The 14,904-nt window shown below is 33.5% G+C and overlaps 2 protein-coding genes across 3 annotated transcripts in view; one reads left to right on the top strand and one right to left on the bottom strand.

Annotated features, from left to right (window-relative positions):
• Window positions 1-5,499, top strand: part of twf (twinfilin actin binding protein) — a 68,351-nt gene extending 62,852 nt beyond the window's left edge. Inside the window, exon 10 of one of the 2 annotated variants that reach the window (XM_067270753.1) lies at window positions 5,312-5,499. In XM_067270753.1, coding sequence (XP_067126854.1) covers window positions 5,312-5,320 — 9 coding nt within the window. In that variant the 3' untranslated portion in view covers window positions 5,321-5,499. Of the gene's footprint in view, window positions 1-3,592; window positions 4,646-5,311 lie in introns of those variants that run through there. The other variant, XM_067270752.1, reaches the window with a different exon arrangement.
• 140up (RPII140-upstream gene protein) overlaps window positions 3,114-14,904 on the bottom strand; it is a 50,018-nt gene continuing 38,227 nt past the window's right edge. The window contains exons 6-7 of the mRNA XM_067270768.1: window positions 5,353-5,454; window positions 3,114-3,271 (exon numbers count right to left, since the gene is read on the bottom strand). Of these exons, the coding sequence (XP_067126869.1) occupies window positions 3,220-3,271; window positions 5,353-5,454 (154 nt within the window). The 3' untranslated portion in view covers window positions 3,114-3,219. The remainder of the gene's footprint in view (window positions 3,272-5,352; window positions 5,455-14,904) is intronic.

The following is a 14,904-nucleotide window of genomic DNA, read 5'->3' as shown; positions in this document are numbered from 1 at the left end:
TCTACTAAATCACTGAATTTCTTGTTTGTATTAGCATTTAAGATCACATTTGACCAGTCCTTTTTTTTTGCAGTGTACACAGAAGAGCAGTACCTCTGAGAATATGGCTCTGTGCATCCAAAATCTCTATTACACAGTTGTGTATGCCTCACAACTAGAAAGTGATGTTAGATCTGCTTAAATTTACCTGATCTTTTTGCACCAGTACAAAGTAGAGGGAAATTGTAGTTCAGTTTTTATTGTCCTTTGCAGTTTCAAAAATAGTACATTTAGCAATACTTTCATTCCACAAAACAATTGCCCAGAGTCTGTTCCACAGGTGTAACTTGATAGTTTTTTGGCAAATGTAAAATAGGCCCTACAGTTAATTTTGAAGTTGCCAGTGCTCAATGAAAGTCAGTAGTAATAAGATAATTTGTTCAATCACATCCCAAAAGTAATTTATTTTTTGAGAAATTATTGTTTATTTGATTGCTTTCTTCTTACATTTTCATGTATGTAGGGCACTTTATATTATAACCCATCTTTATCAAATTTTAAACAGTCGATGGGCTACAATTTTTAAAAATAGTAGACCTATAAATTCCCAATGGCATCCATTCGTCTCTGTCTAACTCCGTTCACAAGATTAAAAAGAAAAGACAGGAAACGTGAAGCATAGGGGGAGGTCTCAATCTATATAAATAAAAATGTAAATGTTTGTTTGTTCAAAATCTTAAGTCTCCAAAAGTTCTTCACTAATGTTTTCAAATTTTGACACAATGTTGCATTCGAATATGTACATTTTTACATACCTACTATTATATAGATGTTGAAATTCCCCCCCCAAGAGGGAGAGGGACAGGATTAAGGCTTACCATGAAGAACTCTGCTTCTATTATATTATTTTAGATGCAGTTTTTTGAGTTTTTGATTGCGTTTTAATAGGGTACATCAAGAGAATGTACACTAAGAAGGGATTTTTGAAATACCCTCTTGCGGGGGAGAGGTTGCTAACAATGGAAGTGTTAAGAGAAAGTGACATGCAAGATTTACAGGTGCAGATGCAGTTGCATTTTTGAGGAAAATTGAACATATTTGTAGATCCATTTAAAAATTTTCTAATTAGTTGGAAACAGGGACCTAATTCTTGAATTCTGCGAAAATGGGTAAGATTGGCTATAATTTAATAATCTTCGCTATCGTTACTTTTTGCCCAAGCAATGCCGGGCTTATTTGCTAGTTAACTATATATGAACTTCTGGTTTGTACTGGAAGTCACATTATTTTGATTGAAAAATTTTCTCCTTTGAAATTTTAGATAGCTGACTGTCATTAATGGAAAAAGTATGATGCATGGGAGTGATACTACTAAAATTGAGAGGGCATGACAAAAAATTGCAGTTGGCAATGAATTTAAATTACGGCCAAGTCAGTGTATTTTGTCTTATGAGTTTTCCCAGTGCAGATTTCTGGGTTTTCAAAGTAATTTCAGATGACCAATGCCTTTTTCAGCATTTGAACTTCCACTTTCATTTAATTTTCCTATTCTTTTTTGCACCATAGCTGCTCTCGGATCTGATATTCTGTGCTGCCATCACCGCATCACCGTCTAACGATGTCACCATATGATTTATAAAATGAGACTCAGCACCTTTTGCCGCCATAATTGGACAATGTTTAATTTTCGGCTGGACGAAAGAAAATGTGGTATAAATTTGCACAGAACCATAATCTGGGGAAGATGGAAATGGGCAAGTAAACTTTGAGTGGCATTTTTATATTCTTCTGGTAGAGATTAAAGTGGGAGCAAAGTCGGCCCCCACCAGAGGAGCTGTGGCTTTTGACGTAAATTGCAATTTTCTGTAATTTAAATAGTTTAAATCGGTAATAGTAATTTTACGTTTTACTTTAGAAAGTTTGAAGGCATCAATTTTCCGAGCCCTTTTTCCACTCGCTTTTAAAAAATCATCTTATTTGTGCAATTTACAATGGAATTGGGATTAAAAGTGTTTTCTAAAAAATCTTTCTGATCTGACTAATGGAATAAAATGACATAAGACCTAAAGCTGATGAATATAAGAAATTCATTAAGGTTATATTAAGAAGTATTTGTAAACATGTAGAACCCCATCTATTTCAGGTTTTGGAAGACCAAACGTAATCAAAATACAGTGTGGGGCAGAAAGGATAATGTTTTTAAAAAAATCACATCATCTGTAATTGTTACTGAAATAGCATTTTACAGAATCAAGTGTGGTAAACGACATCTCCCATTTAGTGTCCATTATCAGTGATTCATTTCTTGAGGCGATTTTGGCAACTTCCACACGAATAGTTTCCTTCAGTTCTTGCAAAGAACAGACTTATGTTCATATACACATGCCTTGAGGTGTTCCCACTAGAAACAATCACACATGGATAGATCAGGTGAACAAGGAAGCCAATGAATGTCACCAAACCTGGAAATGAGGCAACCAGGGAAGAGACAACAAACAACGTCAATTGATGCTCTAGCTTTGAGGGTCATTGCCACATCCTGTCGATACCATACACATCTGATGGAATACGTTTCCATCATACACAAGGATGCAGAAACGTATTCCCATCAGATGTGTATGATTGTTTCCTCAGTTGTATGCAAACACATGGTGATCTATCATCCACGGCTCCATACCTTTAACTGAAAAGACAATGCTAAGACCTTGCTATCTGCCACACATCTGTCACTTCACCTGGTGGTGAGTTGTAGCCATTTCAAAAATGTCCATTCTTTCTGCCCCATCCTGTATAATTGCAGGGAGTGGGTGGTGGCCGGCACATGTTTACATAGAAGAGCTGACTTTTGGAAGGGAACATCTTTGTCCGAGGGACTGACAGAACATCTGTAAATGGAATTTTTTTTGAAGTGAGACTGTCTGCCTAATAAAATAATGTTTAGTTGGTACATACTGTCTAACAAAGGAAGATGAAATTAGAAAAGGGGCCCGGACCACACATCATCTCATTTATTTTTAGGGTGTGATGTTTGGGATCTTAGACCAATGTGTTTTATCGCGGTTATTCGTTGTTGTTTGGTTACTTTGTGGCACGTAGCTCGGTCCGGACGATGACTTTTGAAAATTGTACCCATCTGTGGTGGGAAAGAGGCTTACTTTATTCCTGTATTTCTATATATTTTACAGAAATAAATTTTGCTACAGATGACAATTTTCTTTTCCTTCGGCACTTCTGGATTGCTCACTCGGAAAGTCCATCCGGTTTTTTCTCTTGGAGTGACTCAACTCTCCTCCTGTAAACAAAAATAACTTTCAGAGATTTATTAGGTCCTTTCCTACTCAGTCTAAAATACTTACACAGTGATGATTTACCACCTGCTCACATCACCATCAAAACAATGGTAATTACTTAAAAGTAATTTTTTCTTAAAAGCGTATTAATTACATCATTAACTGAAATACTATCAATTTCCAATATAAATGTGTTTGTCGGTTTATTTTGGTTTTATCCTTCCAAATTATAAAAAAATAATTCGTTTTCCATCCTTAACCCAAAAGTTAATCCATTCTTTTACTGATTGGAAACTGTTTCCATTTTGGTATTGGTAAAATAGGTCCGTGTGGAATGGAGGAGAATACTGTTTAAGTAATGTCTGCAACCAACCCAACAAGAATTAATGAGCTTAATATCTGATATCAAAAATAAATTTTCAAAAACTTACTGGCATGTGATTATGGCAAAGAGCAGCTGCTATACCTAATCTGGAGCCTATGGAATTTAGGCCCAAGACCAGAAGAGTTCATTACCCTTCAGCAAATGTTGCCCACTATGTGTGAAATTTCCGTATTTGTGGGAATTGGGGAAAGTAAGTGTCGATGTGGTTAATTTGTATCTGTTTTAATCAGGATGCAGAATTACTTTATTCTCTCGACACAATTTTGTTCAAAGAAGCTTCGAGCCCCAGATTCGGAAACCTGCTGAAACTCTGTTGAAAGTTTTTGCTGGTTGACTAGATGCTAAAGGGCCAACAAAGTCTGAGGGAATGAGAGCCTTATTAATAGAGGCAGATCTTCCAACAAACGTCTGGGCAGAAGCAACAAATACTTTAACTCACATAAAAAAATTGAACACCTGCAAAAATGTGTGATAAAAAGACACCTGAAGAACTATTTAGTGGTATGAGACGAACCATCACACACTTAAAAATTTTCAGGAATCCAATGTTGTACTTGTCAGCCAAACAAAAAGGGAAAAATTTGATAAAGTGACCAAACCATGAATATTTGTTGGGTATTCTCGAATGACAGAAAGGCATAATCTATACTCCTCTGGTTTCTACTATATTCGAATCCCTTGATGTCATATTTTTTGAGCATACGAAAGAAAAGTCTAACATCCAAGAATGTAACAAAAGAGACTGCACATTAATAGAATTAAACTTAATGACTCCACACAATATAAGTGTGATGAAACTCAAAACCAAGATGAGGAACAACACCAGGGAAACTTGAATATCGAAGGACACTCTGAAGTCAAATTTAAGAAGCAATGCGAGGCTAAGATATTACTGTATTTTCACAGAATGAACGACATGCAGGTTATACATCCCCTATAGAGGGCGCATTAAAAAAAAAATGAATGTGTTTCTATTCTAAAACAAACTGTCAGCTATCAGCATCAGAAACTACGATTATATGTTTAATTTCTTGATTTTGTCTTCTTTCTAATGATGTAAAATAATCTTGGAATTACGAAAGTGCTTTTTAATGTGTATTTTGTTGTTATTTGATTCAAAAATGCAAAAAAACATATCAAATTTTCGAAAATTGCCATAAATTATCTCAGCCTACACTGATTAACATTGGCTTTATGTAAAATTTGAGAGGAATGTGTTATTTTTAAGATCGGGGTAGACAGAGTGCAGGCTACATTGACCTACTACTGATAATATATGTTAAATAGCACATAAATATATGCACACAGAAATGTAAAGTTCATTTTTTGTGACAAAGGTCCTGACTTTACTGAAATTCTTATTTATTATTATTATTTTTTGCAATAAAGTTGTGAAGTTCATTTGTCACATTTTCCTTTCCTTAAGCAAATGTCAAAAGTCAAAAGTCATTAATTGTTTTATTGTCTTGTAAATGAAAACTCTCTTCCTGATTTTAAGTCAGTCAAACTACATTGTTGTTATTTTATTGTACCCTGAAGAATGTTTTGTTAGATATGGTTAATTTTATATTTTAGTCACAGTTTAACTGGCATGCTGGTCATTCTGTGAAAATACAGTACATTTTTATAAAAATGTAAATTCTAATTTAATTTGTAGGAGCTGTAATAAAAGATTTGATGTCGATTGGAAATACTCACATATATTCTTTTTCCCAATATTCGTGATGCCAGTATCTCAATTCTTTGACTGACGTTCCGGCGGCCCACAGGAGAGCGGCAGTCGTACAACCGCAGATGAGCCTAGAATACAAAAAATTACAAATTTCCAGAGTTTACAAATAATTTTTTAAACTACAATTAAAAATTATATTAAAAAGCAAATTTTAAATATTGTAAATATAGAAGACAAATGTGTTGAACATGTGAAAATAAATGTATAATATTTTAATATTATTTCTTTGGATACCGAACTTACATTAGATAGGAACACCAAAATAAAAACCTTAAAATGTAGTGATATTTTTAATTTTTGAATGTTTTCGGTCAGTTTTTGTTGACCTTTAAAAGGCATAAAAAGGCAATCAAGTGACTGTTTTCATTCAAAACAAATGGAACATAAATGCATTTCTGATGAATATAATTTAAATACTGATTCTAGAACAAAAAATTCAAAACAGGAGAATATCAGACTTAAATAATATGCTAATGAAAAATATGCAATGAATAAAATGCCAAAAAAACACAAATCAACTAAAAAGATAAAAAATGAAGAACACCAAAAATGATAAAAATAGGAATAAAATTGAAAATATACAATTGTGAAGGAATTACGGTAAGGCATTACGTACATTGCAAGGACTAACTGGTTTAGATTTCTGAATGTCATCATTGTGCTCGGTGATCCAGGATTGTAGGATTATGTATGATTTATGTTATATTGGAGCCATAAAGAGGTCATAATTATGTTTGTCAGTTATACATTTATTAAAATAACCCTTCTAACCTTTTACCCGGTGTCGTTCTATTTTCAGAATCGCATATCTAATTTCGATTCTGAAAATAGAACGACGCGATTCTATTTTCTATTTATGCGATTCTGAAAATAGAACGACACCGGGTAAAAGGTTAGAAGGGTTATTTTAATTATTACAAATTCCGGTGTATAGAGAGATTATATATACATTTATGTTTTGAACAAAAATAGTCATTTGATCACCGTTTTATTCTGAAGAATTTTGATACAAAAACATTCAAAAATTAAAGATATCACTGCATTTTGAGGTATTTTTTTCATCATGGTGTGTTTTTTTAATAATAAAAAAACTATAAAATAATAAAAACACTCAATTTTATAAAAAGTATTTTATGCCATCTCGATCTGGCTACAACTTTGAAGAACCAATTAACACAATTTATCACTTGTAGGGATTAAGCTAAGATTGATTAATTTGTAAAGTTGAAAGACAAGACGATTAACAAGAGAGGAAAAGTGGGAATGTTGGCCAGAATCCAAACAATAGGATTTTTAACTACATGATCTATAAAATCAATTTACATACTTCTAGTACCAAAAAAAAGTGTGATAAACCAAGCAAGTTGCATCAGAAGGTTAGAGAGACAAAAAAACTAGCCCAGAGTCCTAGAATGCTCTCTGTGATCTCAGATGATATTTTAGTAAAATATTAAAATACAGTAAGACCCCGCTTAACGCAGGGGATGTGTCCCTAGATGACGAAGCATTAAACAAGGTCATTTTAACACAGAGTAGATAGGGATAGGGGAACACGCGACCAAAAATAAACAAATTTTACTTTAATTTTAAGTTATATTATTATACAAATTAATATAAAAATATGTTAAATAGCACATAAATATATGCACACAGAAATGTAAAGTTCATTTTTTGTGACAAAGGTCCTGACTTTACTGAAATTCTTATTTATTATTATTATTTTTTGCAATAAAGTTGTGAAGTTCATTTGTCACATTTTCCTTTCCTTAAGCAAATGTCAGTAGCTGAAGAACGCATCCAAAATGCATTGTTTTGCTTTTGCATTTCTTGCAAAATCTGGATCATTTGCTACAATTTGATCAACGATTTCGGTTTTCGTTACCAAACTTTTACTAAGGAAATCTGTAGAGAAATTCTCTGGGTTCTTCATTTTCAGAATATCTATTTTCCAGTTCTACATGAATTCCTTCTGCCAGTTCTTGAAGGTCGTTGTTGGTAAGGCTCTCACCAGAAACCTGCAGTAACTGCTCAATATCCTGCTTGTCTACATATCCTAGTCCTGCTGTATCAATTAGGTTGACAACTTGATCAAACAAACAAACGATACAGTGGTAGACTCTTCTCATTGACAATTCTTGGATATTTCCAGTCACAACTTCTTCCACACTTCATTCGTACATTTATCAGTTAATTCTTGCCAAGAAAAACCAATATTGCGTATGCCATCCATGATGTTATATTTTTTCCAAAATTGCACCAAACAAACATAGATTTAAAGAAAGTATATCTTTTTGCCACCTTGTTCTGATTGGTTCGTGTTCATAAATAATTGTATTATATATGAATCAATGAAATGCCGCAATAATTTAAATTGGCGTAAATTTTGATTTTTTTTTAAGGCTTCCAGCAGACTGCGTTATACCAAAACAGCATTAAGCAGGGTCTTATTGTATTTCTTTTTCATTTCTCATCCAGAGATTTGATACAAAATTTAAGAAATGGAAAGTCATATTTAAGCAATATCATCTCTAGAACTTGAGTTTCTTTGTATATTTTTGCAGTTTGCAAACAATAAGTGTAAATAATTACTTAGATAATATTTTAACACAATTGTTATTCGGTGCAAGATGAAGGTCTTCTGATGCATTCCTAGACTATCCACATCACCGCATCTTCTAGATTTGATTTCCGTATTTATAAATAAACTAAAAACATCTCTCTCGACTCTACAAACACTACTTGGCCATTGTCAAAATGCAAAGGATTAAAAAAAAGTTAATAATACATCATATAACAGTTCAAAAGGAAAGGTTTGTTTCTTTTGGACAAATATCAAACAATACACTGGAACAATAACTAAAAGCTTTGGAAATGTTTGTATGAGGACAGTTCTTTTTCAAGCTCTGATGGCCATAAAAAAAATACAAGTGTAAATAACAAAATGAATTTATTACCAAAATTTAGGTACAGTACAAACATGGTTACTTTTTGACATAATCACCATGAAGATTGAGGAATTTGTCATATCTGTGGATGAGCTTTTCCATCCCCTCATCATAGAATGTTGCTGCCAGTGAATAGAGATGGCCTTAGAATAGAGATGTTTTGAAGATCATCATTAGTCTCAAACCTCTGTCCATGTTTTCAATTCAGGAAAGAGGTGGAAGTCTTCACACATTAAAAAGTTCCAAGCTGGGTGGAAGTCTTCACCACTTTTAAACACTCAATATAGCCCCGATTTAGTGCTGAGTGACTTCCACCTCTTTCCTGAACAGAAAAAGTGGCTAGGAGGGCAGAGGTTCGAGACTAATGACAATCTTCACAACAGCATTGTTAAAGCTATCTCATCTCAATTCACTGGTGGCAACATTCTATGACAAGGGGATGGAAAAGCTCGCCCACAATTATGACAAATTCCTCAATCTTCATGGTGATTATGTCGAAAAGTAACCATGTTTGTACCTAATTTTTGGTAATAAATTCATTTTGTTATTTACACTTGTCTTTTTTTATGGACCATCGGAGCTTGAAAGAAAAATAACAATTTATGTATTATATTAACACTTTAATTAATTAAAAATGGCTTTTATTTGTGTTTTGAGATTTATCAAAATTTAACCATTACATTAATATTGCATTACAAATTTAAAAAATTAGACAGTTTTAAAACAGAGAAACAGTCTCTTTCAAATTGAGCATATTCTGTCGATGGAACATAAAGCTTAGTTGGAACCATTGTTTCAGAGTGGTGTGTGAACTTAAAAAATTAAAATCTAATAATTTCATTAATTGAGAAATTTCAAGTTTATTACAAATTAAATGAGAAAAATGTATAAAACAAATTAGTATTGATTTTCCAACAACTTATTGGTTTTATTTAATATTTGAATTGACCACTTTTGGTAGGTCATTAAGTGACTTGATGAGAGAACCTAATAAACAATAATACATTTTGCTTTAAAATATTATTGCTATAATTTCTAAAAGATTTTTACACAAAAAGCAACAAAGTAAAAATTTCTACTACTTCAAAAAAACCATTGAAATCAAACTAGGAAAATAACACACAGTAAAACCTTACACACCCAAGAACCTTGTTTAACTCCACTTTGTTAGATATTCCATTAAAAAAAAATATGCATTTGGAACTGTTATAAAAGTATGAATCCAAAACAAACTTAATTAAGAAAAAGTTGACCCTAGGAAGGTCCAAAGAGAAAGAAGGATTGAAAATGTTAGTCCATTTTCTACATACAGGACTCATTGGAGTCAAACAAGGGTTCTCAAGTTGTAATGTACAGAAACTCCAATCTATGAAAAGTTTGTGATATTCAAACAGTAAAACCTGTCTAAATGAATCCAATAAAAACGGAAACCTGCTACTTAAATGGAAAATAAATTTATTAACTGCTAAAGCTGGAACTATCTTATAAACATGAAAATTTCCACCTTTCTCTCAATTTCTAGCATTCACTGTTTAAAAAACAAATATTTTTGGCTACATTCAGTGGCCCGTGTCAGGTTAAGCAGATTCTGTATCGAATGTCTATAGCAGATTTGAAGTTTGTAATAATGCTGTTTTTCTTTGACGTGATTGTTTTTGAATTAATATATATTAATATTTATGTAAATATAATATAGTTTTAATAAATTGAACAAATAATTACGAACAAAAATATTAAACTATTTCTAGTAAATAATTGCCTTTAAGTAAGTGATAATTTTATGTCGATAAATGGAATCTAGGTTTGATGTATTGTGCATGTGAGTAGTACTAATTGGACGTTCCAGTTCTGTTGTTTTTGTCTCATACCTGCAGGCTAATTTGTAAATTAAGTTCCAGGGGTAGCCATATGTCGTAGATATGTCTGTTATGTGTTCCAGTTCTGCCTTCATATCTTCTATTTTATTAAATCCTTGTTATGAGGGCTTTAAAGGCACTGATTTTATGTCCAAATAGGTAGTTAGAATCATCTGGTATGTATAACAGAACAAAATTTGGCTTATAGTATCAAAGCCATTACCATTAAACTAAACTGAAATATCTATAAAGTTGGCACTGGTGTTGTTCATTTGGTCTAACTGTAAGCAAGCCAAATGAATTGTTATCATGAACTGGAGGAATTCATCTGTTAGATTTAGTATTCCAAACTATATAAATATCATCAATATAGCTTTTATATATACAAATGTGCTGAAGGAATTTAGGCAAAACTTTGACCTCCAAGAGTTCAATCACCATTTCACATAGGTCCCCAGATTGAGGACTACCCATGGGAATTCCTCTTTTCTTTAAGAAGATGTTATCTTACAGTTGGAAACAAGAGACATAACACATCAAGTGCGATAATTTGTTGATAATATGCTGGACTCTTAACTTTCTGTATGAGCCAATCATGGAGACTACAGAAACAAGGTTCCAATCTTTATTCTAAAAATTGTCAACTTGGACTTATTAGATTTTTAGGACTATTACACTAGTGTATCAGCTATTTGCAAAAGGAGGAGTTCTTAATCAAAAAATCAAAAAATCTTTATTTTCACCTGTATCCTGTATATCCTACAAGATGAAAAAATAAGGATTTTTTGATTTTCTGATTAAGAACGATTTAAGGACATTAAAGCAATTAAATTAAGGCTCCAATCTGATAAATGGATATAATGATTTGAAGTCCAAGATGGTAATCCAAATTTTGTTGGTAACAGAGCATCATCTTAAAACTTCTATCATTTATATTGAATTTGTTACTGTGAATGGGTTGTGTATCACTGTTTCCAATTTGCATATAGGAGACCTGGCTTTGTCTAAGAGGGATCTGAGGTCTTGTCCTGGTTTGTGTTTTTGCAAAAGTGAATAAGCAAGGTACATTAGGTGACTTAGCTACTGTTTTTTCCAATTTTAATTTTTTGGCTAATGTGATATTTGCAAATTTCTTCACTCTAGCTTGCAAACAATCTACAGTATATATAATCTTCTTGAATCTTTTCACATTCTGTTTCATTTATGAAATTTAGTAATATTCATCTATAAGAATCTTGTTTTGTCAAAACTATAGGCATGTTTTTATCTGCTTTTAGTAGGACAATGTTGTTCTCCAACGTTCTTTGCTTTTTTAAAATTCTTTCAAAATTGGGTTTGTTTTGGATATTAGAAAAGACTGTCTTTATCATTTCTTAATGGGTTATAAAATTTGGCAAACTTAAGAAGGAAGAATAATCTAGAATATACAAAATACCCTATCAGAACCAACAAGGATCAAAAAAGAGTACATTGTTGTTACACAAAGAAACTTCACAGTACATCTGAAAAAGGCCATATTAACACAATATTAGCAACAATTAGGGTTTCTCATTTTCCAGTCTTTTGCTTGTCCTGGGATTCTGGGATAAAAGTGAACTGTTTCCCAGGATAGAATTAATTACTTTTAAGATATACAAAATATCATAAAATGAAATGATATAATTATTATTTATATTGTTTTATCTGTGATTATGGCTCTGTCATAGTATAATTTGTGCATATTGTTTTCCAATACTGTCTGTGGAATGTATTTGTATATGGTTCGTGGATGTCTACTAATTTGTGTTTCTTTGCAAGCTCTTGGTGTATTATATTTGCTACTTGATTAGGTCTGTGTAAATAATCTGTCTGTGCCAAGAGCTTGCAACCAGAAGTGATGTGTTGTATAGTTTCTGGCATGATGCGACATTTTCTGCATGTGTCATTTGTGAGTGTTGCATCTTTGAGTATGTGTTTTCTGTAGTTTTTAGTATTTATGACCTGATCCTGTATGGCAATCATGAATCCTTCCGTCTCCCCAAAGAGGCATCCCCGAGCTAACCAGCTGTTTGACGCAGTTTTGTCAACAAAATCCTGGGCCAGATCATAAGGATGCCTGCCATGGAGTGCCTTTCGAGCCCACGATTGCTTAATGGTGTCTATGCTTTTTATATGTTGTGTTGTGTCCATATGATGTGAGTGTAAGTTTAATGGTGTGTTATTCGAGTCTGCTAGAGTTACTGCTTTATGTAATTGTGATGTTTCTTGTTTTTTGTAGAAAAACTCTTGCAGTGACTGTATTTGTTTGTAGTGAAGGTTAACTATGTCGATCAGGCCACGTCCGCCATCTTTACGTGGAAGGGTTAATCTTTCTGTGGCGGATTTAGGATGATGTTGTTTATGCTTAGTAAGTGTTGTTCTTGTTTTCCTTTGGAGTTGCTCAAGATCAGTGTGAGTCCAATGTATAACTCCAAAAGAATATGTGAGTACTGGGATGACATATGTGTTTATTGCTTTAACTGTGTGTTTTGCATTTAACTGTGTTCTGAGAATAGCATTTAACCTACTTTGGTATTCTTTAATTAATCTTTGCTTTATTATTATTATTATTTTGTTGGGTTAAGTGAGATATACTCGGTTAACACCGGTGGCTGTGTACTATGCCGGACCAAAGTCAAGGCATAGTAACCAAAACAGAAATTAAAGAAGTGTATCAGTGTGTGTGTCTGTATTCAGGAATTTTCTCACAATATGACATGTATTCAATATAGTGGCCTTCTGTAGTGTGATGTATGTGTTTCTATTCAATTGTAATGTGCCCAGGCTTTTGTGTAGTGTGTGTGGTATGACACCTGTAGAGGAGAGAACAACAGGTACAATAAGCACCTTATCCATCCTCCACAGATGCCTTATTTCCTGGGCGAGTTCTGTGTACTTGCTAATTTTTTCAGTGCATGCGTTTTGTATATTGTGAGTGTTTGGAATGGATATGTCTATAATGTATGTGATTTTATTGTGTTTGTCAATGAGTGTGATGTCTGGTCTGTTGTGGTAAATTGTTTTATCTGTGATTATGGCTCTGTCGTAGTACATTTTGTGCATGTTGTTTTCCAATACTGTCTGTGGAATGTATTTGTAGTATGGTTCGTGGATGTCTGCTAATTTGTGTTTCTTTGCAAGCTCTTGGTGTATTATATTTGCTACTTGATTATGTCTGTGTAAATAATCTGTCTGTGCCAAGAGCTTGCAACCAGAGGTGATGTGTTGTATAGTTTCTGGCATGATGTGACATTTTCTGCATGTGTCATTTGTGAGTGTTGCATCTTTGAGTATGTGTTTTCTGTAGTTTTTAGTATTTATGACCTGATCCTGTATGGCAATCATGAATCCTTCCGTCTCCCCAAAGAGGCATCCCCGAGCTAACCAGCTGTTTGACGCAGTTTTGTCAACAAAATCCTGGGCCAGATCGTAAGGATGCCTGCCATGGAGTGCCTTTCGAGCCCACGATTGCTTAATGGTGTCTATGCTTTTTATATGTTGTGTTGTGTCCATATGATGTGAGTGTAAGTTTAATGGTGTGTTATTCGAGTCTGCTAGAGTTACTGCTTTATGTAATTGTGATGTTTCTTGTTTTTTTTAGAAAAACTCTCGCAGTGACTGTATTTGTTTGTAGTGAAGGTTAACTATGTCGATCAGGCCACGTCCGCCATCTTTACGTGGAAGGGTTAATCTTTCTGTGGCGGATTTAGGATGATGTTGTTTATGCTTAGTAAGTGTTGTTCTTGTTTTCCTTTGGAGTTGCTCAAGATCAGTGTGAGTCCAATGTATAACTCCAAAAGAATATGTGAGTACTGGGATGACATATGTGTTTATTGCTTTAACTGTGTGTTTTGCATTTAACTGTGTTCTGAGAATAGCATTTAACCTACTTTGGTATTCTTTAATTAATCTTTGCTTTATTTGTGTATGTTCTGTTAGTTTGGCCTGTTGGAATCCTAAATACTTGTAGAACTCGCCCTCTTCCATGGATTCAATAATGTCTCCATTTCCAAGTGCAAAATCTTCTTTCTTCAGGATTCCTTTTTCTATGTGAACTGTTTTGCATTTATCTAGGCCAAATTCCATTTGTATGTCCTTGGTGTATGAATGTGTGATTTGTAGGAGTTGATGAAGTTGTTTTTGTGTGGATGCATAAAGTTTTATGTCATCCATGTACATGAGATGTGACAGTGTAAACTGTGTTGTTTTTTCGTGTCTGATATTGTAACCATATTGCGTGTTGTTTAACATGTTGGATAATGGGTTCAGGGCTAAGCAGAACCAGAGAGGACTCAAGGAATCTCCTTGAAATATTCCTCGCCTAATAAAAATTTGGTTTGTTTGTATGGAAGTGTTACTAACCCTGAGATGTAGTGTTGTTCTCCAGTGCTGCATAGTGTTTTGAAAGAATGCAATGAGTGATGGATGTATTTTGTACATGTGTAGAATATGTAGCAGCCAACTGTGTGGAACACTGTCGAATGCTTTTCTGTAGTCTATATATGCCATGTGTATGTTTCTGTGTTGTTTGTGTGCTTGCCGTAGAATGACTGAATCTATGAGTAACTGTTCTTTGCATCCCCTGTGGTTTCTACGACAACCTTTTTGTTGTTCTGTTAGAATGTCGTGTTCTTCAACGTGTTTGTATATTTTGTTTGCGATACAGGATGTCAATAATTTGTAGAGTGTTGGAAGACAT

Source organism: Centruroides vittatus, unplaced genomic scaffold (assembly GCF_030686945.1).
Source record: "Centruroides vittatus isolate TY-2023 unplaced genomic scaffold, ASM3068694v2 contig_377, whole genome shotgun sequence".
NCBI lineage: Eukaryota > Metazoa > Arthropoda > Arachnida > Scorpiones > Buthidae > Centruroides > Centruroides vittatus.
This window is presented reverse-complemented; position numbering and strand designations above follow the sequence as displayed.